The 27,281-nt window shown below is 37.1% G+C and overlaps 1 protein-coding gene across 3 annotated transcripts in view; it reads right to left on the bottom strand.

Moving 5' to 3' along the window:
* Positions 1-4,195: 4,195 nt before the first annotated feature.
* Positions 4,196-27,281, bottom strand: part of LOC132395409 (integrin beta-1-A-like) — a 77,635-nt gene continuing 54,549 nt past the window's right edge. For all 3 annotated transcript variants that reach the window (XM_059971953.1, XM_059971951.1, XM_059971952.1), the window contains 12 exons: positions 25,900-26,070; positions 25,572-25,810; positions 25,092-25,250; positions 24,251-24,346; positions 20,617-20,706; positions 20,386-20,526; positions 18,372-18,574; positions 16,113-16,351; positions 14,324-14,546; positions 13,229-13,455; positions 11,292-11,458; positions 4,196-5,347 (listed from right to left, as the gene is read on the bottom strand). In XM_059971953.1, coding sequence (XP_059827936.1) covers positions 5,282-5,347; positions 11,292-11,458; positions 13,229-13,455; positions 14,324-14,546; positions 16,113-16,351; positions 18,372-18,574; positions 20,386-20,526; positions 20,617-20,706; positions 24,251-24,346; positions 25,092-25,250; positions 25,572-25,810; positions 25,900-26,070 — 2,021 coding nt within the window. In that variant the 3' untranslated portion in view covers positions 4,196-5,281. The remainder of the gene's footprint in view (positions 5,348-11,291; positions 11,459-13,228; positions 13,456-14,323; positions 14,547-16,112; positions 16,352-18,371; positions 18,575-20,385; positions 20,527-20,616; positions 20,707-24,250; positions 24,347-25,091; positions 25,251-25,571; positions 25,811-25,899; positions 26,071-27,281) is intronic.

Raw genomic sequence — 27,281 nt, 5'->3', positions numbered from 1 at the left:
TCAAGCTCTCACCATAGATGTCTAAAAGGAGCTGCAGCAGGAAAGCAGCACCCACCAGCCAGGCTACGCTCTCTTCTCACTGCAGCCATCAGGGAGGATCTTCAGGTCCCACACAGGGAAGTTACCACCCTCAAACATCAAGCTCTTGAACCAGAGGGGATAACTTCACTCACCCCATCACTGAACTGATTTAACAACCCATCAACTCTACAACTCATGTTTTCAATATCATTTTTTTTTTTGTTTTTGCATAGCTTGTCATCTTTTGTACATTGGTTGTTCGTCCATCTTTGTTGAGCACAGTTTCTCATTGATTCTAGTGTATTGTTGTGTTTACTGTGAAAGACCACAAGAAAGTGAACCTTGGGATAATATATGGTGACATATACGTACTTTGATAATAAATTTACTTTGCCATATTAAACAATCTTGCATTTCCTTATGGAGGTGTAGTTCAAAGGCCAATGAACATAAACGCAAGTTGTAACTGAGATATTAATTCCACACCATATTGGATATGCTCTGTAAGAAATTCCAGAGAAATCTTTTAAAAAAAAGTTAACAGCTTAGGTCAAATTGAAAACCATTCTGGGGAATTAATAATGGAAAACAAGTAATTGGCAGTTGAATCACAACTGGTATTTAGGATTAATATACAACCTATCCCACAAATAGCTGTAAATCAGGAAATTAATAATCTTCCTTGGGGAAGTCATTGTGTGCAAAGCAGTTGCTGAGTCTCTTGATCTGACACACTTCATCAAGTAGCTTATGAGATAGTTGATCCATTTTTAATGTTCCAGATGCCCTTGATTTTGAGAAGGGTCCTATTAGATTGGAAAATAGTAAACATAATTCCAAATTTAAGAACATAGACAGAAATTCAGAAACTACATACCACTTACTTAGTTTTGATAAAGTCCCATTTTAAAGGTTATTGTGGAGAACTAAAGCAATTGTTGCAAGACTTAACAGTGTGGATAGAAAATTGGCTGGTTAATAAACAATCCACATAAATGAGACTTTTCTGGCTGTAAGCTGAAATGAGAATTGTGCCCTCTGTACTGTATTGATCCGTAGTGGCACTTTGGATTTTTACAACTTATGAATTGGATGATGGCACTAAAGGTACAACGATAAGTGGGTAAGTCAGCTGTGAAGAGGACATAAGGAAGCAACAAAGATATAGAATGGTTCATTGAGTGGATGCTAGACCAGTGCCTAGAAAGGCATGATTGTGTCATGATGAATGGTTGGACAGGCTAGATCTACACTCATTGGCCACTTTATTAGGTACAAGCGTGGAGCCTGGTGTGGCTTACTGCCGCTGATGCCCATCCGAGGCTTGATGTGCTGTGCATTGAGATGCACACTGCTGTTGTAATATGTGGTCATTTGAATTACTGTTACCTTGAACCAGTCTGATCAGTCTCCTCTTATTAAGACGACGTTTTAGCCCACAGAATTTCTGCTCACTGGATTTTTTTGCACACCATTTTCTGTAAACTTTAGAGAAAGTTGTGCATAAAAATCCCAAATCAGCAATTTCCGAGATACTCAAACCACCCTGTCACCAACAATCATTTCATGGTTAGTCAATTAGATGACATTTCTTCCCCATTCTGATGTTTTGTATGAAAAACAACCAAGCCTCTTCAAGTCTGCATATTTTTAAGCATTGAGTTGTTGCCACATGATTGGCTGATTAGATGCTTGTAATAACAAGCAGGTATACCTAATAAAGTGGCCACTGAGTGTATATTCACTGTTAGAACAAGGGTTGCCTATGTAAGGCAGAGATGAAGCAGACTATTTTCATGCAGAGTATCAAAAGTCTATAATTTTCTACCACAAAAGGTGATGAAGGCCAAGTCTTTGAGTATTTTTAAGAGGTAGAGAGATTGTGATGTTTATAACAATGGACCTGAAGGCAAAGTTGAGGTGAAGCAGGCTTGAGGGGCTTACTGGACTAAACCCACTTCTAATTTACATGACCAACGACGAGAAACTTTGCTCCCTCCCCAACAGCACTATGGGATATCTTCATGGAAGAACTGCAGTGGTTCAAGGCAAATGCTCACCACCATAACCTTATGGCTAAATAGACAATGGTAATGAATGTCTTGTCAGTAGATTGTTCCCCAGAAACAAAAGTGTCAAAGGATTCATGCCACAGATGCTTTTACTAATTTGTTAGTTTAGTGACGAAAAGGGGCAAATCTTGTCCTTATTTTCTAAAATAGGCAAGAAATTTTGACAGTATTAGAACTAAAAATTGTTTGCAGGCAAAGGGACACCTGGTAAGAGGGAGGCTTTTAAAAGTGAGATAACGTGACTTCAAGATCAGCATGTTCCAATTAGAGTGAGGGACAAGCCTTGTAGAAATAAGGAACTCTCAATGACAAGGGTTAGAGGCTCTGATCATGAAAACAGGCATGGTGAATCGCTGGAGGAATATGGGAATGCAATGGATTACTTAAGGGAGAAAACACAAGAGCAAGGGGAGGGGCATAAGTTTGCTTTGGTAGAGGAAGTCAAAATGATTTTAAGTACTGTATATTAAGGGAAAAAGATTAACTAGAGAAGGAATAGGCTCCCTCAAAGGTTGTTTTATTCTTATGCACCACTTCATCCTGAGGTTGACTCAGCCTTGTTAGGTCAACATGACTGGATGGAGAATATGAGCGAAGTCAAAACTCAACCTTATCCAGACTTATTTTGGCTTTTATCCCCAAGGAATTTTTTAGTCTTTGATATCTCACCCTACAAAGCTACCCACTTTTAAATATGTAAACTTAGCAGAGACTGTAATCACAATATTGGAGCACACGCTCTCCAATTGTGGTGCAGTGTTTAAGGGCTCTTGTGAATGACAGCAATTGGGTTTGAGGTCTGGATATCACAGAAATGAGGCAAGACCACAGGCAATTTTGAACTGAAAATTTTTAATCAAAAGGTTTAAAAAGATATATTCTAATCAGACCATTTATTGCTAGTCTATTAGCATTAAACAGTGTGATTGAAACCACAATCATCTCTAAAAGTATGACTCTTACTCTAAGGAAATCATCAGAGGGCCTTAACTTAAAGCAAAGTTCAATACAATTACGGCATTTAAGTTTTCTGATTTTATACTAGTTTTGCACAGATCTGCAAATTTTAGAGAAGTTTTATTCAAAACCAGTGGTATCTCCTGCAATCTTGAATTGTTAAGACAGGCAGCAGCATATACTATAAATGACTATAAATGCCATTTTAAAAATCAACCAATAACATCGTTACGGTTGTAACTAACTTCCTTATCCAGTAAATTTGAAGCTGTTGGATATTCAGTGAAGCAAATTGCAAAGAATTAGAGTCAACGAAACAAGCAAGGACTGAGAAAAGTGGATGACATTTAATCTTTCAGAGGCATATTTATATTAACTTTGTGAAGTCAAAAATCTCAAGTAGCTCTCAAGCAATCAATTTAAACACTAAAAAGATTCATTGATTTTTCTAACCTGTCTTGCTAACAAACATAATGAAAACCATTCTGCACCCCACCCAGACTGTCACAGAGCCAGTCATACAGCACGGTAACAGGCTTTTTCACTCAGTGTCACGCTGACTATTGAGTATCCATTTAATATAAATCTATTTAACAGCATTTACTCCATAGTCCGTGTTCTGGTGACTTAAGTACTTGGCTAGATGCTTCATGTTGAGTGTACCTGCCTCTACTAAGGCAGTGTGTTCTAGATTCTAAGCACTCTCTGGGTTATGAATTCTCAGAATTTTAAGATTCATCTTAGGACAAGACAAATTTTCCTTTTCTACTCTAAACTTATGCCCTCAAATTTTAGTTATCTCTGTTACAGGAAGTTTCCTATGATCTACAAACCTCAATTTGGTATGTCTTTCAGGTTCCCTTAGCTTCCTCCACTGCTAGGAAAATAAACCAGTCTATCCATTCTCTCCTCAAAACTAAAACAAGTACCAGAGCAACATCCTGACAGATCTCCTCTGCAACTTCTCCAATGCAATTACATGCTTCCTATGGTGTGGCGACCAGAACTGCACACCATTTACTTTAACTGTGGCCCAACCACTATTTTATAACGTTGTAGCATTACCCCCTCCTCCTATGCATTTTGACTCATGATGGCAAACATCAAGTATCATGCTGCAGTAAAACGGGGACTCCAAGACAAAGTATTTTTATAAAGTTGTTTATTTAATAAATAAATCAAGTGTATGCCAAGAGTGTAAATACTTAAAATAAAAAGGCACTTTAAATCAAGAAAGTGATCCAAGTGATATCAGTCCATACCTGGAACAAATTAATGCATACAGCTATATCTAGCATGTCTCCAAGTTATTATTTGCTTGCAGCTTGTTAGTATGTATAACTATTGAACATAAAGGAACATTCTGAGTTTGAGCAGTTCCAAGAGAAACTGCTTAGAAATGAAAGCATTTGCTCTTTGCATTGATACAAGTATCAAGGCCTATTGGTTACTACAAAATACTTTTAAAAATCTGCAATATTACAAACCAATGAATACTTGCATCCAAATTTAAAAAAACACTAAGTTTGATCTGTCATTACCTGGCAAAGCAATTTACAATTAAATAAAAAGATTCCACATTTGGCAGAGTAGTGTATGCATGTCAAAAATTTCAGTTATATGTTTAACACAGTTGTATAATGCTTTAAAAATAAAAGAAACATACTTTTGCTCAGTTGTCACAATCTAAAGGGGGTAACAAAATGCACAGAAGGCCAACTAAGAATTTCACAAGGCACAGTATGACTGTAAGATAAATGTGGATTAAAGAAAAGATGAGATTTATTTTGGGCCTACAAAATTCTCTCAGGCACTCATGTAAATAACAGACACATACAGTATATTCCAAATTATTTCTTTTGGCACATAAATTGAGTAGAGATTCTTTTCTTTTCAAGTTGTTTTACCTGATTTGAATACTGTTTAGAGAATTTACATGATAGCAAAGTCTAAATCCTGGAAGAATCTTAAAAATTAAAACAAAGCTAGACCAACGGATAATATTCCATTCCAACGCTGGTGTTCTGCAGCTCTTCAAATTAAAATGCATTTAAAAAGCAACTAATTTTTGTTTACACTTACTGTACACATTGCAAAATCTGCATAGAAAAACTTACATTATTGGTTAGCAATCACTGCTGTGATCTAAAGCTAATTTGTGACTACAAAAGAAACCCAAACCCATTATCTATATTAAAATAAAAAAACCTCACAGAAATGAACAAACTCCATCATTTTCCCTCGTATTTTGGGTTGACAATAGTTGTCACTGCACTCTTGTAGATTGGATTTTCACCCTGGAGAGGAAAAAGATAAAATTAACTTTAAATTTCAAAGTAGTATATCAATTATATCATTGGTGATATTAAACCTGATTTTGATTCCGATATTTAGCAATTTAATTGACAAGTATAGTATTTCACAAAATTTCTACTTATTGGAAGGAAAACGCATTGGGCAGATACTAATTTGCCTCTCACTGGTCCCTACTTTTAAGACCTAGCTACTTTTATATTGTCACTTATTATGGATTATACCAAAACCTAATCAGTAATTAACTCTTTTCATTTATAAGGCACCTATCGCTTCTTTAGGAGGGAAAATTTACTTTGAAATAATAAAAATGCTGTTAAGCAATCTCCTGACCTCAAATATTTATAAGTTTTAGAGGAAAGGAACAACAGAATACCAGTCTTCAGAGTAGGACAATTCCTTAAGCTTCCACCTGACTGCAGAAGTTTTCAGTTCACTAATCAATTTTATGGCAAAGCAGTAAAAGGTCATTTAGCTGAGCAAGCTATTTCAGACTGTGATCAACGAGTTAATCCCTAACATGCCATTCTTTAATACTGTTGTTAACATTTAAATTGCAACTTAGAGACCCTGAAATACATCTTCCAATAATAGTTTGCATGAAGATGATATAAAAAGTTAATATTTCAATGCATGTTCTTGCTCTACATCTTACTGGTCTTCTTCTTTCACTATTTATATATACAACCTCGGCATTGCTCACTTTGTACTACTATATAAGTACCACGCGCTAACCGATCGTGCCACTGGAGCTCTCACTATTTATATATATGTCTATCATGAATGAAACTGTATATTGTGAACTACAAGGAAAGAGCAGGGGAACCAATCACTTGGATAACTAGAGGCAAAATGGTTTGAAAGACTCCCCTAAGATATGCAACTTTGTATCACATCAACATTTTCCAAAGTAAAATACACCGACTCTCATCACAATACAGTCCATTTATCTCGAGTTCTAGGTGATCTGACATAGATTCTTCCAAGAACACCATGTCCAAAAGATCTACTGTGATGGTATTACCATGTTCTAAAACCATGCAAGCTTGGCATCTATTAGTTTAGTTTTAGCATCTTCGTTTCCAATAATAACAAGATTGAAATAATTTGCTTTACAGGTCTGTTTAGTTAAAAAAAACCTTTACAATTACATTAAACATTCTAGTCCCCAGAAAACGCTTTGCATTCAAGATCACATATCTTGCTATCCTAGTTATATCGATTGAGTGCTGTTATTTATTATGTATGCCCTATATACTCATTTGAAGACTGATTGTTTGCTGGCAAGTAGTTTTTGGAATGCTAAAATAATGATACACTACATACTATTAGCTACAGTCATCTCCAACTTTACAGGTGATGTTAGTGTGACTCACAATTTAACCAGGAAGAATATTCTGTTCATGGTTGCTTAATTTTGATAACTCAATTCTTTTGACAGTCACAAGTATACAAAATCTTAGTGGTTTGAAAACTACATGGTAACCGGCTTAATATAATTTTTGGCAACTTAACAGTAAGAAGGAATATTTTACATTTCAAACAATCATGTTAAAGCATACTTTAAAAGGTGCAAATTAAACTCCCATTGCAATTCAACTTCTGAAGTATCATTCAAAACCCCTAAATATATTACTGTAATAAAATCTGAAATCAAATTAACATACAACTTAAATTCACAGCACATCAGTGACTGGTTAGTTTCAAAGCAAGTTCCTAAATTCTGAAGCACACTTGAGCCAGGAATTAAATGCAAGCTCACAATATTCAAGTGCATAAAGCAGCATGAAACAAAACAGCAATTACTATAATCATACCATCTACTATTAGATTGCATTGAAAAGCACCATTTAAGTAGAAAACAACTTCAACAAACAGTGCCGAGACTATATCAGCAACAAAAGTATAGCTTTATGCTAAATTCTAAAGCAAGTGACTTTGGTTGTTGTAGGAGAGCCATCAAACATGGGGTGAAAAGAGAGGCATGCAAGAACAGTGTCAGAAGTACAGTATGCCATCAAGAATGGATAGATCACAAGTGTAACGATTGGGGAATACTGAGGATCTGAAGAGTGTGCAAGATTTGGAGATTGGAAATCATGGGAAGTCAGTCAAGACTAAATGTTGTAATTCATTCTCCCCCCACCCCACCAAAAAAAAAGATCCAAAAGCCAAGAGGGACACTATATATATATCGGAAAATGAATATAAATATATCATAAATTGAATGACCAAGTGCAGGATAACAGGATGAGAGACTAAGGAAGACTGAGAACCAGCAACTCAGAAAGAAAAAAAATACAAAATAAAGATTCCAAAAGCAGAGGGACTGAAGAAAGGACAGAAGGGGAAGCTCAAATTCTGTGACAGGGTGGATATGGTAGTTCAAACTGTCCAGATCAGCCCACAATGGCTGACCAATGGTACAGAACCACAGGTGGAACTGCTCAAAAGTGCTGCAAATTATTCTCTTATCTAATTTTAGAAATAACAAAAGGAGTTCTTTCCAAAGTACATTAAAATGTTTTAATAATATTTAATTTTACATTTATTCATTAACATGGCTTTCTTTTTTCACTAAATGGTAAATCACACCTTGCCAAATTGCATCTCTTGAATCTGAAACACTATCACTTTTTATTTTATTCTGGTTCCTCCAGGAATAAGGATGAAGAAGCAAGGTTAGCATTTATACCTCATTTGCCCTTGCTACATAATGGATTATTTCAGACATACTTACGTTATATGGTTACACAGATCTGTTCACTTTACCCTAAAGCAGGAGTTCCCAACCTTCCCATGGACCCTTATCATTAACTGAGAGGTCTGTGGACCCCAGGTTGGGAACTGCTGGCCTAAAGGATATGAGAACTAGATGATTGCCCCCCACCCTTAGGAGCTGGTAGTTGCATCTGCTTTACTGTTACTAACATTTCATTTCAGATTCCGATTTAACTGAACTTAAGATGATGTGATAGGATTTTAATTAATTTCCGAACATTTGTCTGAGCCTTTGTACTACTAGCAGAGTAAGAATACTGCAATGCTTCTGTAACATATCAAATCTTTAATCATCTTTATTGTAGAATTACCAATACCATCATTAGAGAGACTGTGAACATCATTAGAGAATGTGCAACATTCAAGTTACTGATTAAATAAATGGGGTCTTTCTCATACCCTACAAATTAAGAACATGTGGGAGTAGCACAGGCAAACTGCCATTATTACATTCATTTTGCTGTTAGGAGAGCAAATTGTTGAGGATACAGCTATTAAATTTATCAGCAAAAATGTTAAGATCGTGACTGTTTGAGGAGGAACTCACACCACCCAGCTTAATCTCTTTACCAAAGTGTCGTAATTTTAATGCCACTCTCTCCAAATATGGACAAGGAGTCACAGGCTATTGAACCATATACTATACTGGTCTCTATTCTAAAGAAGGTTCAAACACAACACCTAGAACAAACATTTTCAATCTTTTGACTGCATGAATCTTGTATTATTAGAGATTATCACCCACTGTGCCAAAAAAGATATGTTTACATAAATGGAACATTGCCAAAAGAGTAAAACTGTCTAATGGCAAAGCACGTTTAAGTCATACAAGTTATTTAGTTAGCAAAGTGCACAGGCCATGCACACAAGGATTTCCGAAGAACCCAGCATTTCCAAAAAAAACTAGTGTGAGCAGGTTTCTAAAGAGAATTATAATTCTACTATGTACATTGTAGGGTGAAGCTTGCCTAAGTCACTTGTTTTGCTAATTTATTGCCTGTCTCAAGTAATTTGGATACATGTATGCTCACCATCTCTAGTTAATAATCACCAAAACCATCCAAGTACAAAAATTTGGTTTCATTTTCCCTTTTGAATATTTGTAGTTGTTTTGTTTTAAGGGCAAGTCTTCTGTCACTATAATATGTTAAACAGGCAAATACAGAAAAGCAAAGACAAGAAAACATGCAAGAGAAGATGATACAAACAGGTTTAGAGAGAAGCAACTTTGCGCCCATAATTTGGATTCTTGAATTTGTGTATAGGACTCCTGTAAATAGGATTTTCTTGCTACAGAGAAAACAAATATGGAGAATCAGCAAAAAGAAAAAAAAATTAAAGGTAAAAATCTTGATTTAGTTGTGCTTCCCCCCCCCTCAAAATTATTTCAGCAAACCTTCCAGAATAACAAACAGCTTGTCCACTGCATCAGATAGTTGATTCTGTATTAGTTGAAAATGTGCACATTAAAGATGTGAAATCAAAACAATTCAATCACTTGGTGATGGGAGCATTAAACCAAATTAAATCCCGTAAGCTATTATCTATAGTAATGCCAAATAAGCTAATTACATTACATGGAGATCTGAGATGGGAGTGGTTTTATTGATACCAAGTTTGATTTCCATTTGTCTTCACATCTGGTACCTACACAGCTACAATTCAGACCTATATTTAATATTTGAATTACAGAGATGATTTGTAGATGTACGTTTTTCTGCATCCAACAGCTAAAGAGCTCATTTCTGTTCTGAGCAATTCTATGGTCACTTACTTCTAGCACCCTTCAGCTTTCTTCACAGCAGTGAAATAGACAGGGAGAATAGGAAGGCTACCATGACAGACTTGTTTGAAACATCATGACTGTAGCTCAGAATTTTTAGATATCAATTTCTATAGGAACATAGAACATTACAACTCAGTGCTGACCTTTTAACCTGTCTAAGATCACTCTAACCACATAGCTCTACTTCTTTCATCCATTGTTACTTAAACTTCCTTTAACCTATTCAGAAAGAGAAGCTTTACAAGCTGAATTTATTTCCTAGGCAATTATTTTTTCCAGTGTTCATTACTTAGAAAGAAAGGAATAATAGTGCTCAGGAAATGCTAACTTTTTAATTCCTATTTTGGGATGTAGGCAGTGACAGAAAAGTCAATATTTAAAACAATTTCTGTTATATAAATAGTAACTAGTGTTTTGACTTTCCTCTTCAAGAGCTCATACTAGAATGGAACATGTCTTAGAAACACAAAAGAGCAATATGCCATTGAAGCTTACTCTGCCAATAAATTTCACGACTGAGCACCCAAAAGCCTGTTTCGGCTTTTCCTCCATATGCATTTGTCTATTTAACATCATAAATCAGCGAGTTGTTTTGTTATACCTGCCCTCTCGCTGTGAAATGGGACATCCCTTTTGCCCTTATAACCTGCTGCTTATGTGTGGTGGAGGAAGTTGGGGGGGGGGGGCTTTGGGGTTATAATACTTGACTGTTATTAATTCTTTGGGGCACTCCTTTGTTTTCATGGATGCTTGCGAAGAAAAAGAATTTTCAGGATGTATATTGTACAATTTCTCTGAGATTAAATGTACCTATTGAAACCTATTTGGACATTGATACTCCATTTTACAAGTTCTTGAATGTATTTCATGACCATGCCGCAACTATCTTCTGTGGGTAAAGAAATTTCTCCACTCAATTGTAAAGGGGCTACTTTCTATCCTTAAACACTGACCTTTCTTCCTGAACTTGCACACAATGGAAACATTAACAAGTTCAGCACATTAGGAACAGTAACAAGATATCCACCCATCAAGCTGTGCTCTTGTAAAGGCTGGTGTTGCAAAGGATATTGTACAACTTTTATTCATATAGCACTCTTAAGCTGTACAATTCTTAATCTTCATATGCTGGTTTACACATGATTTTGTTATAAAAGGTAGATAGTTTGGATAGTTATTAATTTGACACGACTTGACAGCACATTGACAGCTTGGAGCAATGAATTTATGTTCCTAAGAATGAGATCTTAAAAATGAACCAGATTAAGATATAAAAAAGTCCCACTTTCAAGTGGAATTTATTCTAAATAGCTTCTTGGTTACTTTCTTAAATCCATGACAAGAACACAAAGTGGACTTACTGTATCCCACTTGGCATTCATTTTCTCTTTCTCAAATTTTGCAAATTCCCTTCGGTCATGAATGATCATCAGTAATTTCCAAATTAGCAGCAAGGCAAGGCCTATCAAGACAATACCAGCAACCACTCCGGCTACAATTGGAATGATGTCAGGTGCTTGCGGACATTCTAGAAAAATAAATGAAAAACAAAATTTAATGGACTTTATGATCTATATAACATTCATGTTGAGGAATATCGTTATTTGTCTTTACATTGATGGCATATTGAAATAATTCACATATACAGGGAAATATAAAGCCTGTGAGAAGTTAGATTTTGGTTGCTTTTCCACTAATTGTAACTTATTTCTCATTCATGCAATAGTCATATGGGAATGGAATCTTTTTGAAGATAGCAGAAATTATTGAACATGGAGGCTAGTAGGGCTTAAAACCAAGCACCACCACTTCCTTTGCTTTACCTGAAAGAGGGGGGAGAGAGCAGAGATGCATGAAATAGAAGATATGTACTTGAGGGCTCTAACTATTATGACAGAAGGAAGAAAAAGTTAAGAAAAATAAAGAGACCTCAGGAAGCACCCATGTGGAAAATCCTATCATTAAAACACATACTGCAGTAGAGAGAACTGGGAAAATGGAACAGATATTTTGCACCACAATGGCAAGAAATACAGCCATGACATCTGTGGTTTGGGAATCCTCCAACCTGACATTAAACAAATACCCCCTCCCTTTATTCACCACTCTGACCTTTTATTTCTTCTCACCTGCCTATTTCTTCCTCCTTAGTCCCCTCCTCCTTCCCTTTCTCCTATGGTCCACTCTCCTCTCTCAGATTCTTCTTTCTCCAGCCCTTGACCTTTTCCACCTATCACCTTCCAGCTAGCCTCTCCCCCCCCCCCCCCACCACTTTTTGATTCTGACGTCTTCCCCATTTTCAGTCCTGAAGAAGGGTCTTGGCCTGAAACATCGACTATCTATTCATTTCCATAGATGCAGCTTGTCCTTCTAAGTTCCTTTAGCATTTTGTGTGTGTTACTTTGGATCTCCAGCATCTGCAGACTTTCTTGTGTTCACCAATATCAAAGTTCAAAGTAAATTTATTATCAAAATACATAAATGTCACTATACAACCTTGAGATTCATTTCAATATATCTGGTGAAAGAGACTGAAATTCAGAAAAGACAACGGAAAATTGAGAGCAGGTTGGAAAATGGCAGCAAAGGATTTGTTTTTTTTTATATAAAAAATCCCTGGGACCAAAAGAAGGCCTGGTTCACATATCTCACAAGGACAAACACATTCCCATGATTAAATTTCTGATCTGCTCTGGAGAAAGAGATAAAGTTGTTCAATTACAGAACCAAAATGAAGGGGTCAATTCATGGAACAGAAGTGGATAGAGCTCTGTTCTAAGAAATAGCTTAGAGGCAAGAGTAGTCTGAAACAGTGGAAGTGCCCGGTTAGACCTTCTGTCCATTTTAAGAAAGAGGCACAGGAAGTTGTATGGGATTGAGGGACCATAAGGCTGAAAGCTGTGAGGGAAGATTATCCTGACAAACTGTAAAAACACTTGAAGGATCATTTTGTGGTTTTCTGATCTTTCAGGAAAATGTTGCTGCCTTTTCATTAGAAGTTAGAACAGTTGTTATCTTATAAAACAGCTCCCAATGAATGGAACACGAAAATGTCAATATGTCCTTGATTACAAATATTCATCAATTTGATGTACTTTCTGTATCTCGGACATTTGTGGGGGGGGGGGGGGAAGGAAAATGTTAAAGTATTAACTAACAGTTTCATAGCAAATTTTGACTGCTCTAAATACCAGATTTTGAATACTTTTTCATTGCTTAGCTAATAATATTTTTCATATATTTTGAGTTTTGGAGCACTGAGTCACAGTAGAAAACTCCCAAAGCACACTAGTCTTACCTGGATTTTTGGTAACATGGACTTCTGGAACATTCTGGTCATTAACAGAATAGGAGAAGTAGAACCAGCAGTCATTCTCATCCTTCTCTTTACAGTGAGCAATTGATGGAACGGCTCCTGGTTGTGGCAACTCATCCTGCTTTTCCACCAAAATAACTTCAAACTCACACTGATCACAGGTATCTTTCTTGGGTCCTTTCTGGAAGGCTTTACACTGAACACAATCCCTATTGAATACATAAATATTGTGAGTTTATGCATACCCTTTCTAGTTAGCCACAGTGATTCAATTCCAGACCAAGTACCATGGGTAAATAACTACATTAAAGTCCTGTTGGAGGGTTCATAGACTGTTATCCTTAGTTTACCCGCAATCTGAATTTTTCCATAGACGTCAACTAGCCACCATTCCAAGACATATTAGTTTTAGTGGGAACACAATATTTGCACAGAATGACAAATTGAATGAAATACAGATGAAAGTAATCATATTTTTTTTATTTCATTGTATTTTAAAATGGACATTTATTAGGCATCTCTGAAGACATTGATAGTTTAGCCTTAACTCTAAAAATTCATATTAAGAATGGTTCTACTGATACAATCTTGGTTCTCAGACTGGAGTACAATATTTGTACTGTTGTATTCTAATATGCAATGATCCATAAGAATGGCCCAGGATCATTAAATGTCTATTACAAACTTATCTACCGTTGAAGCAGCAGCCAAGAAAATATAAAATAATTTGTGAACATGATTTTTCCCCTTTATTTTCAGAGTCTCAAAAGAAATATTGTCTTAAGGTTAATCATGAGACAAAGAAATCAAGACTGTAAAGTAACTGGAAATATTGTCATTAGATTAAATAAGAAACGATGGGTATTCTAATTATTTCTGGATTAGTCTACCTCTTTTAAATATGATATTCAAGTGCAGGAGGATTAAGCACTTGTACTAAAATACAGAACAATTTTACTTAAATGCCAGAACTTTCATTTAATATAACACTTAACATGGTATAATGCCCCGAGGCTTTAACACAGGAACATCAGGAATATTAAAAAACCTGAGTCTTCCGTTTACCGAAATACCTACTTGTGTTCTGTACAGACTCCTGCGCAAGTTGGACACATTTCACAGGCCGCCCCCTGGAATTTTGGATCAGTGCATTTGCAGCGACCACATTCACATGTACCTCTGCCATTACACATTTGTCCATTCTTTGAAATACATGTTGAATTGTCCAGAGAGCAATCACAGGCATTGCCAGTGAAGTTGGGGTAACATTCACATACCCTACACTTACAGATTCCATTTCCTGCAGAGGCAGAAATAAATATTTCTGAATATTCGAGTTTGTGATTTCTGCACTCCATACCACCTTACAACCCACTCACCCATCCCACCAAAAAATCATCAATTTACTAATGAAGCAGAACAATTAGAGCAAAGTCATTAAAACCATCAAAGTCCGTACTGGTTTAATGGAAAAACAATTTGCCTGGTCATACTACTTGCCTGTGTTTATAGGTATCAGCTTCACTAAAAATGAATTTAAATACAGCTGGAGATAACAATAACAGAAAAAATGTTAAAAGACGCATCATCCAGATAAATAAGCACATAGTGTCCAGTATAAAGGTTCATCATGGCTTCCTTATTCTTGAACTCTTTTAAAGTCCAGGACCTTATAATGTTTTTTCTGAATACTTTCACAACTGCTCGCCTCTTTTAAATGAATTATTCATATATAAAGCCAAATCTGTTATTCTTTTCCTTTTACAAACTAGAGTGCAAAATTGTGAAATTATAAAATCAATTACTAAAATAAAATCAATCTTCTGGATAACTGGCAACACGGGAAGGAAATATTTTCAATATAGGAAAACAAACTTTTTTAAATTATGTGGGATAATACAGCTGCAATCATTTATCTCAACATTCTTCTCAGTTATAAAGTGTAATATCTATTCCAAGATTGAAGCACCAGATGTCACAAGAGGTCATTAATCCCACAAAGTCACAGCATTCCCATCAGCACCATGTCTTCAATTAGTTCCCTGTAATCTATTCTCGCATCAAAAATGCTTGGTCCTTTTGCTTTCCATGTACACTTGTAAGGGGGGGGGGGGGGTGGGTTAGAAGTGCACTTAAATCTTTTTGCAGTTTGGATTTGAAACAAGGATCAAGACTCCAATCAATTAAAGATACTGAAAGAACACCTTAAAGAGTGACCATTGCATGAAACAGAAGTACGTGGTAAAGTGATACAGGCCATGTGCAGTCCACACAAAATGCTGGTGGAACACAGCAGGCCAGGCAGCACCTAAGGAGAAGCACTGTCAACGTTTCGGGCCGAGACCCTTCGTCAGGACTAACTGAAAGGAAAGATAGTAACAGAATCCCTTACTATCTTTCCTTTCAGTTAGTCCTGACGAAGGGTCTCCACTTGAAACGTCGACAGTGCTTCTCCCTATAGATGCTGCCTGGCCTGCTGTGTTCCACCAGCATTTTCTGTTTATTGTTTGAATTTCCAGCATCTGCAGATTTCCTCATGTGCAGTCCAATGGGATTAGTTTAGATTGGCATCATAGTTGATGAAGACATGGTGGGCCAAAAATGACATTCATTTCCTTTCTCTTTGGCATTAGGCACAGTTCTAATTCAACACGTGATGAGATTAGGTAGCACAAAAGCATGATGGAATTGACTCCTCTATGAACTGAGATGCTAAAATGGTTCAAGTGGGAGAGCAAATACCTCATTTCCAAACTGAAAACAGAACTTTTTGTAACAATATTGCAAATAAAATTATTCTGCAAAACCTCATTATGGCATGTGAAACAGTAACTCATGTAGATCACTTCATGAACTGCATACTTGCCTCCACAAATCAAACCACCAGACCGGTCACAGTTGAAGTTATCACATTCACAATATTTGCCAGAGATGATTTCAGTAGTAATTTCCCTCTTTTTACAAAGGCATTCTCCACAGATGCAATCACCATTGTCACTACAGATTTGAGATGTGTTATCTTTCCTGCATGAAGCATCCATGTCCTCACTGTTTACTTCATCAGTGCTGCACTCACAGTATCGCCCAATGCGCCCTTTATTACACCTGAAAATTAAGCAGCCTACATTTTAAATACTGCCATGATATATTATAAAGCAGTTGTATTTTCATGTATTGCTTCTAGCACCTTTAATGAAAAAAATCTGAACTCTTGCTGTTGCATTGTGTTATTCAGTGGCATTTAAAAGTCTATCAAATCTACTGGTTAATATGGATTCTGAGAGTGGTACACGGGCGAGACCCTTTGGGCCACTAAGTCAGTACCAACCATTAACATCTATCTTTACAATAATCTGATGCTAAAATATTTTATTTACACATTCCGATCAAGCACCCTGCACAAACCCCCATACCTACATTCTACCACTCCTTTATATACTAGGGACAATATAAAGTGGCCACTTAACCTGCCAACCCAAACGATTTTTGGGATTGGAGAGGAAACAGGAGTGTCTAGAAGAAGCTAATGTGGGCACAGGAACAGACAAAGAATAGAGAGATACAGATCCTGGGCAAGCACATGGAATTAATTTAGATCAATGTGTTGGGTGCATATATGGTGGACAGATAAACCATCTCCTGTGCTGTAATTTCTATGACTGTACCTGGGTCGCTGTAAGTACAAAACAGCTTTACTTGCTACAACATTGTGAATATTTAAAATGATCTTACCACACTATTGCACAGCTGTGGTGGAAAGAATTCACCACAGCAGACAATACAAGTCAATTTATCTGAATACTTTTTCAGACACACTGATACACTGGGGCTGAAATTTATTACACTCACAGTATGAGTCATTTTTCCAGATATGATTAGGGAAGCCATTAACAAGTCACAAAAAGGGAATTATTAGAAGTGCCTCAAGCTCATTTTAGTGCAGGCCATGAGCAAAGAGTTAAATAGAAAATGCTGAAAACAGCCTCTAAGGAAAGAGAAACACAGTTAACGTTTCAAGAGGAGGAAACACTTCGCCTTTCTACAGATGCTGGTTAACCTACTGATAAAGATTAGCTTTATTTATCACATGTATAATAGAAACATTCAGTGAAATGCAACTTGAGTCAAATCAAATCAGCAAGGATTGTGCTGGGCAGCCGCAAGTGGCGCCAATGTAGCATGCTCACAACTCACTAATCTGTATGTTTTTGGAAGATGGAGCATCCAGATGAACTACACATGGTTATGGGGAGAACACAGACTCCCTACGGAGTCTGGAACTGAACTGAACCCTGCTCTTACAAGTTGCATTATAATAGTGTTACACTAACTGTTGTGTGACCATGCCACCCCACTGTAAACTGGGTGTTTACAGTAATTTGTATTATTTCAAATATCCAGTATCTGCAATTTTTTAAAAATTTTCATGGGATAAGCTGGATTTCTCCAAACTTCAACTATCTCAGGATTGTGTTCAAATTTACTGTACGCCAGATGCCAATGGGAGACGTATAGGACATTAGTCTTTGGTACACAAGTGAAAACAGATCAGATTTTTTGCATGGATTGAGAATAAATGTCCCCGGGGAAATTACAGTAATACTCAAAGAATCATTAACATACCAAACAGCAATTAGTAACATTTAGTCTTACAGAGTCTATAAATTACAACACTGCACCAAAATTATTTCTTACAGACAAATTACAGACTTATTAAATGGATAAACGCAACCTGCATTGTCTGCATTAGGAGTTTCACCTCGAGACAGAGTAATGTTTTGGGTGTGATCCAACGAGCTTGAGCCCCTCACTTACTCCTCAGAGTGCATCTATATTTTTGCTACATCGTTAAAAGCTGTTCTAGTCTGCAGTGTCACCATTTTTTACCTTGCACAATTAAACAGGAAAAAAAACTCCCTCCAATATAAGCTGCCATAAATAAGCTTCTGTTAAATTCCTGCTTTGATAAACACTTAAAAAACTGAAACATCTTGAATTTTGACATTGTGTCACATTACAAAATCAAATGTAATAATTAAAATGATTCAGTTGAACTTTTATTCATTAGTTTCTCCATATCAGGCATGTACATAATTATAAACTCCCAAACAAGTTAGTCACCTACCTGCAGGCTCCGCATTCAAAAGTTCCATTACCCTGATGACATTCTGTGCTATTTTGCAATCCCTTCTTATGACATTCACATTCACAAATAAATTCCAGATTAATCTCTACTTTCTCATTAAATCCCAGAGGTTTGATTTGAAAACTTGTTTTTTTACCATTATTTGGACATTTTGTTGCTGTGATACTTATGTTGAAGCTGACCTAAAAGACAAACAAAAAAAAAAATGACTTTTCCTCTCTCACAGGGGCCCTTTATTCTTCGGTTTCCTTTAAACTCACGTGGTTCTGTTGGCTGTGCTCCCTTAAACTGAACAAAATCTAACATTCCAAAAAAACAAGTTAAATGTATCAAGAAGCCAATGGTTCAAGTGTGAAGTGATGTACTTTGGGAGAACTAATAGGCTAGGACATACACAATGAATGGCAGAGCCTCTGAGTTTTTGAGAACAGATGAATTTTAGCATTCAAGAAAAAGGATCATTAAAGCTGGCAGCACAAGTAGAAAAAGCAGTCAGGGAGGTCGCTTTCTTGGCACAGAGTACTACCCAGGTTTGTCCTGTTCACGAGGAGAAAACAAATTCAGCCAATTACCACCCATTAATCTAATCTTGATCATTAGCAAGGTGATAGAAGGGACAATCGGCAGTCCAGTTTGGGTTTTGCCAATGTCAATCAGCTGATCACTTCATTAGTTTTTGTCCAAACATGGACAAAAGAGCTGAGCTCCAGAGGTGAAGAGAAAGTAACTGCCCATGACATCAAGACAGGACTGTGTACAGTATGTGCGTGGGTGGGTGGGAGGGAGGAACAGGGCTGTTATTTTGTTGCCTGTTGTGTTCTACTAAACATTGTGGGCATGCTATGACATGGCAACACTTCCAGGCTGCCCCCAGCACATCCTTTGGTTGTTAACACAAACAATGTATGTTTCTATGTACATGTGATTGATAAAATTAATCTAAAATCTGTTCCTTCATCAACACTAGGTTAAAATCACGGAACTCTCCCCGTTATAACATAACCACACATTAAGGACTGCAGCTGCTCAAAAGGAGCAGTTTTCCACCACTTTTAAGGACAAATAGGAGGGGGCTATAAATGCTGGTTCAGCCTACCTTCCTTGAATTTATAAGGACACAGGAGCAAGGATGTAACTTCATAATGAATTGGTTAGGCTATTTATGGAATACTAAGTGCAGCTCTGGTCACGTTACTTGAGGACGGACCAGATGGCACTGGAGATAGTGTAGAGGAAAATTACCAGGATATTGTCTGGGATTGAGTGTTTCAGTTTTGGAGAGATTTGACGGGTTGGAGCAGAGGCAGCTAACAGCAGACCTGATAGAGGTATAAGAATTCTGAGGGGCACAGATAGGATAGAGAATACAAAATTAAAATCAACGATGGGAAGAGTAGAGCTAAAAGTAGCAATCTAGAGTTCCCAGCTTACAGGGATGGTGGAATCAGAGGCACAAATGTAAGAATCTGTGCACTTGAGTTGGCAGAACCTAGAACACTACTCAAATGGGATTAGAATAAAAGAACACTCAACAGTTAAGACAGTCATGGTGGCAAAAACATGTTTCTGCTGATGGAAGTATGCCATCCTGATCACAGAGATAGTAGCAGCAAACAGGAAAAGGACATGATTGGAAAGCAATGCTGATTTTGGTTATGACCTACCAGAATATTTTTTTAGCTAATTAGACAAGATGGTAAGGTTGTATCCTCAAATGCTAACTTTTCATAGCTACTGAAAATGGAATGTAGGCAGAGACTAACTAAATATATTTTTAGGGGAAGATTCAAACGCTATAATCAGACATCATCTATAAGGTGCTTAAAGGAGAGAGGGAAAAAAAAACAATACATTTCAAACTAGCCTCCAACTAGCTGAGCAAAAAATGAGCTACTTTCTGATTCTCAACTTCTGCATAACTGCAAGTGCATAGATTTGGTCAGTGATCAAATCTTTTAGAAGAGATCGTCAGTAATAATTAGCAAGACATTACCTCATCATCAATTTGAATGCCCAAACACTTCCTGCCTTTCTCCCCTGTATGAACAGTATTATTCTTGCAGAAGGCTGTATATTGCAATGAAAGCCCTTCTGGCAATTTATCATTCTCCAGGATAATTTCAGAAGACAAAGCCTGCTCGGAACAAAAAACAGAAGTGTTATATTGTTTTAAAGCACAGAAAAGGAAGGTAAACAAATTTAAAATTTATGTGTTAGTACTTACGTGATAAGCATCAAGGATTAACTTGATAACATTACTGGAGTTTGATGAAAGCACACCCACTTCAGATTTTGGAATGAGATTATGGAGTTCCTGTTAGAAATAATGTAACAATGCTAACAGCAAGTTGTAGGATGACAATAATAAATCAAGAACAATAGTAATAAGGGTCTTAACTCACCCCCCCCCCCCCAAGTTAAGAAACACCTTGAGTTACATGAATTCAGTTATTGCTTAGAAGAGGTAAATGCACCAAACCCATTCAGTTGGCATACAAGTTAAAGAGTTTATTCTTCAAAGAGGTTAGGTCATAGACAACTAGAAGAGATCCAGAAAAGGAACCATTTAGTAATTTGTAACAGAACATAGCTGTAGCTAAAGACCAAATTACATTAGTATCACAGCAGTAATGTCATGTTGGCTACACTAGCTTTATTGTTTACACTAACTTTATTTTCTTGTGATTTCAAATATTTCAATTTTATTAAGCTTTAGTTCCAATAATTTGACTTTTTTTTGCTCTTTAAGTGCATTGGCCAGCTCTTTCCTTTGGCATGTCTATGTATTTGGTTAACATCAATTAATAACTGGGGCTCCATTCGCCTTCATGTTTTTGACTCATTATACATGCTCTGCATTGGAAATAAACATCCATTTCACTTCCTTGTTTACTATTAACTTTTCATATATTAATCCATCTTTTTTCCAAGATGATCACACTTCTGCCACTGCTGACAAGTTACTTTACACTGCATCTTCTTATATTTGCCTTAAAATGTAGTCTCTTTTCATGAAGTACTCCAAGATCAATGTTGAGTTTCTTTTATACTGTGATCAGAGACCAATGTTGGTATGGTAGACACTATAGGTGGAGTATAAGGCACATTAGATGTTTACATCGGTCTTCTATGTGTTCCTGATTATGGACACAAGGTTTTCATTTCATTGTGATGGTCTTCCACCACCTGAGAACTAAAATTCTCAGGGTCAGCCAAGATGCCAATTTTCTCAAGGAACCTTTAAACATATCCTTGAATATTTTCTTCAATCCACTTGATAATTACTTTCCTAACACACCTTGGAATATAATGCCCATGTCAGAAGACTGTGTACGAGAATGATAAGGCCTGTCTAACTTGACTTAATCTTAAAAAACACAAATTGCTGGCAGAACTCAGCAGGCCAGACAGCATCTATGGAGGAGGTAGTGATGACGTTTCGGGTCGAAACCCTTCATCAGGAGTGAAGTAACATGGGATGGTTGGTGGGGGGTGGGGGGGGAGATAAGAAGTGGGGGGGAGGGATGAAGTAGAGAGCTGGGAGGTGATAGGCTGAAGGGAAATGGGCTGGGGGAAGGTGAAGAATTATAGGAAATAAAAGAGAAAGAAAGGTAGGGCTGGGGGGAGATTATAGTGAGGGGGGAAAAGAGAGAGAAAGAGAACCAGTCTAAAATTATAGATAGGGATGGGGGGGCAGGGGTATCAACAGAGATCTGTGAGTTGAATATTCACGCCAGCAGGCAGGAGGCTACCTAGGCGGGAAATAAGGTATTGCTCCATCGACCTGCATGTGGCCTCACCTTAATCTTAACTAGAGCATCAATATTGAGGATGTTGGGTTGGAGAGGAAAATAACATAGGTTAACTTATTGTTCAGAGAACTGGGAGGATGTTGGGGAGATGACATTGGTGGTATTTTTCTACAGTCTTGAGGTCTTTGCGAGGTAATTCATGTTTAGGCAATCTGATAGACCATGAGTTTCGTCTAACTCAGAGCTCCTAAACTTCAACCTTCCTTTTCTTCGATCAACTAAAGGCTGAGGTGACATAATATGGATTGATTTCTGCCTTGCTGTAAAATGCCTCTCCTGATTTCCAGATGTTCAATTCTGATCGGGGATACTCAGTCTGAAATATTAACACTGATTCTTTCCACAGATACTCTCTGACCTGCTGAGCGTTTCCAATATTATGTTTTACTTCAGATTTCCAGCGTCTGCAGTTTCCAGAATCTTATGTTAAACCTTTATTACTGTTGCAATAGGGATCAGTTAATAAAGAATACTGGTCTTGGGGATTTTGACTGCAAGACTCATCTTTTCTGTGCTTTGGTAACTGAGTCAACAATGATTCGGAGTTCAATCTCCCAGCATATATAAATGTGTCTATAATCTGCAGCATTAGCTGTGTAACCGATGCTGTAGATTTAACAGATTCATTCTGAAGATGAGCTCCATTCCCATACTGATTTTAGCTGATTTAAATAATTCATTGTTCTGAAAGTTAGGGTAAAGAAACTATTTTCTCTGACAGAAAATCATTTTAAAATTGGAATTGGACCATTTGGCAAAGAAACCAAAAACGACTTTCTCCACATGTGTGTGTGTGGCCTCCGTCAGTCGTGGTCGACCATGGGTACTGTGCTTTGAGCAGTCACATGGAGTGACCTCTCCAGGGCGCAAGCCTGGAGAGATGGAGAGATGTGTGGACAGATGGAGATCTGTCTGTTGCCCATGCAGTGGGACACCCCCCTCCATGCTGATGATAGGTCTAAAGGAATGACAAAAGTCAAAACAGTTTGGTGTCAGCAGCATTGCAGGAGTTGCCGTGCCAGTGCTGGGTACAGCAGTCAGCCACCTTCAGGACTCTAACTCCGGAATTTTCCCTGGGGTTTACTCCCAAAGCCTTTCCCGTAAACAGGTATAGCCACAAGACAGTGGAGGTTTGAAATTGGAGTTTTCCCTCTCCTAGATGAGCTATCATCCATGGTTAACGAGCCCCACCTGCCCAGAGCAACTGGTTTTAAGGTACCTTTGCCCCTTCTCCTGTCAGTGAGAACAGCTCCGCCAGGCATAAGAACTATGCCACACGTGAAGGCCAAGAGTTGGACTTGGATGTCAGAGACTGTTTGAGATGCACGCCACAAAGAGCATTTGTTTTGCAGTGGGCGAGCTCCCACTGCTAAGCAAATGCTGTTCATGGCGTGCGTCTCAAACACCCTTTGGCTATGACTAGCTCTGGAGCCCTTCTCCACATGAAGGATAAGGGAAATATGTTGCACTCTCAAAATATTGATACAAGGTCAATTCAGAGGATCAAGGCTATTTTTGTTTGTTAAAGAGGTATAGAGTGAAGATGGGTACAACTCAGACTTGACTGGATTAAATGACAGAAGGGGTTACTATTGCTATATTCTGACAACTACAACTTCATTCTTTTTTGACAAAGGAAACTATAGATGGTTTTGTCTGCATGTTACAGCAGCACAAATGACTGAAAAATATGTATGGGTATATGTCCAAACCAATATTCCGGCATCAGTCTTTCAAAATGGCCACTACGGATCTCACTTGTAATTAATAGATCCACGAAAGCTGCTTAAAGTACCATGATCACATGCCAAGTTGTATATTGTTTTAATATGATTTAAAGTAGCAAGTCACTGAAAAATGCAAAATATTTCTTCTATAATTATAGTTTTGAAGGGAAAATATTAGGTTATTAAAGCATCATGCTTGATTATCAAATCTTCCGTGGTTAAATAATGATGAAAATGCAAAAGTATTTTCACATCATACTCAAATAATTATTTTGTATAAAAAATACTGTAGCTGAAAAATATATTTGGAAGCACTTACCTCATATACCCCCTTGAAATCGTCTGTAACAGCAAAAATAGGCTGAATATTATTTTCACTAAGTTTCTGTACCAAATGAGCAATGGATGGATAATCCTGCAGACAAAAACATAAATCAGATTTATTTCAAGAGTGCCACTTTTTTTTAAAAAAAAGAAATAATTAGTAAACAAGGTAGATAAATCTTCCTGTCTTTCAAATAAACTATATAATACAAAGTTGAACTATGATCAATACAAAGATTGGTGGCATTATGGATAGTGTAGAAGACTGTCAACAGATACGGGCAGAGAAATGGCAAAAGGAATTTCAACAGACCGGCTTGTGAGGTTTTGCATTTTCGGAAAGCAAATATAAAGGGACAGAACACTGTTGATGGCTGCACAAGTTGAAGGCATATGGCAGGCTTACCTTTACGTATTGAGGTACTGAGTTAAGAGTGAGGAGATATGATGCAGCATTATAAAACTCTGGTTAATCTGCATCTGGAGTACTGCATTCATTTCTGGACATCCCATCAGAGAAAGGATGTGGAAGCTTTGGGAAAGATGCAGAGGAAGCTTACCAGGATTGGTTTAAAAAGAGTGGTGTGTGTTTGGAATGCACAGCCAAGTGTGGTAGTCGAGGCAAATACTACAGAAGCATTTAAGAGGCTCTTCAATAGGGACATGAAAATGCAGAGAATGAAGGGATACAGACATTGTATAGTTAAGAAAGGGCTTTGTTTAGTTAAGGCACTAAACTTTTAGCTTAATTAGTTTGGCACAACATTGTAGATAAAAGGGCCTATTCCTATATTGGTCTATGATTCACAAGTTCCAGGATCAAAAAACAAACTTACATAGTAATCACTCATGGTGTAGAGACCTTCAGTATTGAGATGACATTTCCCATCATTTGGTAGAACAATGCCACCCAGTTTACCATCTCCAGCAAAGTGAAATCCTGCATCTGTAGAAAATACCAGCAATCGAGTGACATTTCGCCAACCAATCTTGTCCTGCAAAGAAAATAAAAATGAAGTCCTGAATTCCTAAAATTTTCACAATTCTATTTGGTCTGAGGCACAGAGGATGGAAGAAAAGGAATGTTACAAGAGAAAGTAATGAGCATACTAAACAAAGGAGAAAACTATTTGGAAATGTTGGTAAAGTACTATGACAAACAGGAATCAAAGGGAGATCTGTTGAAGTATGCCAAATAGTGATTATCTTTATAAAGAAAAGTGAAAATAAAGCTCTATCATATAACTATAAAACTGAAGCAATCCATAATACAAAATATTACTTTATAATAATCAGGGACTGTTATTATCACTTACCCCACAAACAGCAACCTGCATAATGGCATCAAAGCCACCTTCTGGAGAGTCTAGATTTCCAGAAACAGTCTGGTTGCTTACAAGGTCATTGAACTTTGATCCATCTTCTGTCAATGGTAGCACATTCTTGAAGCTAAATGGACTTGTGCATACCTCACCACCTGGGCAAGGATTTTTTCTTTTGGCTGGGGTTGTGCTAATATATGGCATCACAGTCTTATCCACAAAGGACCCAAACCCTAAATGGGAACAGGTTCAATACAAGATGAAACAATGTAAGGCAAAAGGAAAGACTACAACTCTGAAAATAAAGGCAGATCATTCTTACCAATTTTGAAATCAGAAGTTATCTTTTGCATTTCATTTTTCAATTCTGTTCCTAACTTTTTAACCTTTTCCAAGTCATCCTTCATGGAAAAAGACAGGTCCATAAGATAATAGAGATCAATAGGATAATCATCTGCTCTTTTAAAATACAGCGAGAAGGTCTGGGGCTCTCCTGAAGTAAAATTAAGGAATTCCAGTGTCAGGAATGGACATATGAAATTCTAAATCACAATTAATTTGTTTCATATCATATCAACAGCAAATGACAGGATATCAGAACGTCTTTAAATACCTTTATCAGAATGCCTTTAAAAACAGCACATACGAACTTTGTCACATAAATTATTTCATCTCAAGTTAGTTACACCTTTGCATTAAAGCCCAATTTTGAAATGCATTTTTATTCTTGGACCATAGCTAACAGCATCTAACAAAATTCTACAAATTTAACCTTGACATAAAGAGTAAAACATTAGGATAAGAATAACAATAAGTGGAGGCAAGCCAAGGTAGAAAAGGCATATGAGAATTGGACTCATTGTGGCATAGATGGAAGTACACTCTAGCAAAAGTTATCTGTAGAGTAAGAAGAGACTATAACATATAAAACTATCATTGCAATTCAACAATAAAGGCATTTGATTCAATTTGAAAAACAGAGGTTGATATATTATTGCCTAGGTACTCAAAAGGCCGAGCTACTACCACAACCTTATTTTCAATGTGAAACAGTAAACAGTGATGCTACGAAGTCCTATCACAGAAATTCAGCACACTCTATTTGAAATTGCAGAAGGAATGCATACCATACAATCTTAAAACAAGATTTTGCCTGCTGGAGAGTCATTTTATCATTTTATGAAACTATTCAAACAGAAGCTTGCCCGTGCTTGTTTTAAGAGGCACACTCCCATAACTTGCTTGGCCTAAATATGGGCCAAAATGCTGAATTCCAAAAATGAGTAAGTGAAGGGAAGCAAGCTACATATGACTTAATCGAAGAGGTCTGGCAAAAATAAAGTCAATGGGCTTCAAAAATGATTGGAGTCACAGTTGAATAAAGGAAGATGGTTACAATTAATCTCTACCAGTCTTCCCAAGACATCAAGCAGAAGCTTGCAAGGACAGTGTCCTAAGCCCAGTTACCTTTAGCTGCCTCATTGATGACTTGCTTATAAATGATAGGGTTAGAAATGCAAATGTTTGATGGCTGCAGAATATTAAAATAAACAGTGAGGATTCAATGTTCATTCAGAAATTTGATGGCAGAGGGGACAAAACTGTTCCTAAAATGTCGAGTGTGTGCCTTCATATTCCTTTATCACCTCCTTGATGGTAGCAATGAGAAGATGTCATGTCTTGGGTGATGGGGGTTCTTAATAG

Source organism: Hypanus sabinus, chromosome 6 (genome assembly GCF_030144855.1).
Source record: "Hypanus sabinus isolate sHypSab1 chromosome 6, sHypSab1.hap1, whole genome shotgun sequence".
In the NCBI taxonomy this organism is placed as follows: Eukaryota; Metazoa; Chordata; class Chondrichthyes; order Myliobatiformes; family Dasyatidae; genus Hypanus; species Hypanus sabinus.
Note: the sequence above shows the minus strand (reverse complement) of the source record. Positions and strands in the feature narration are given on the sequence as shown.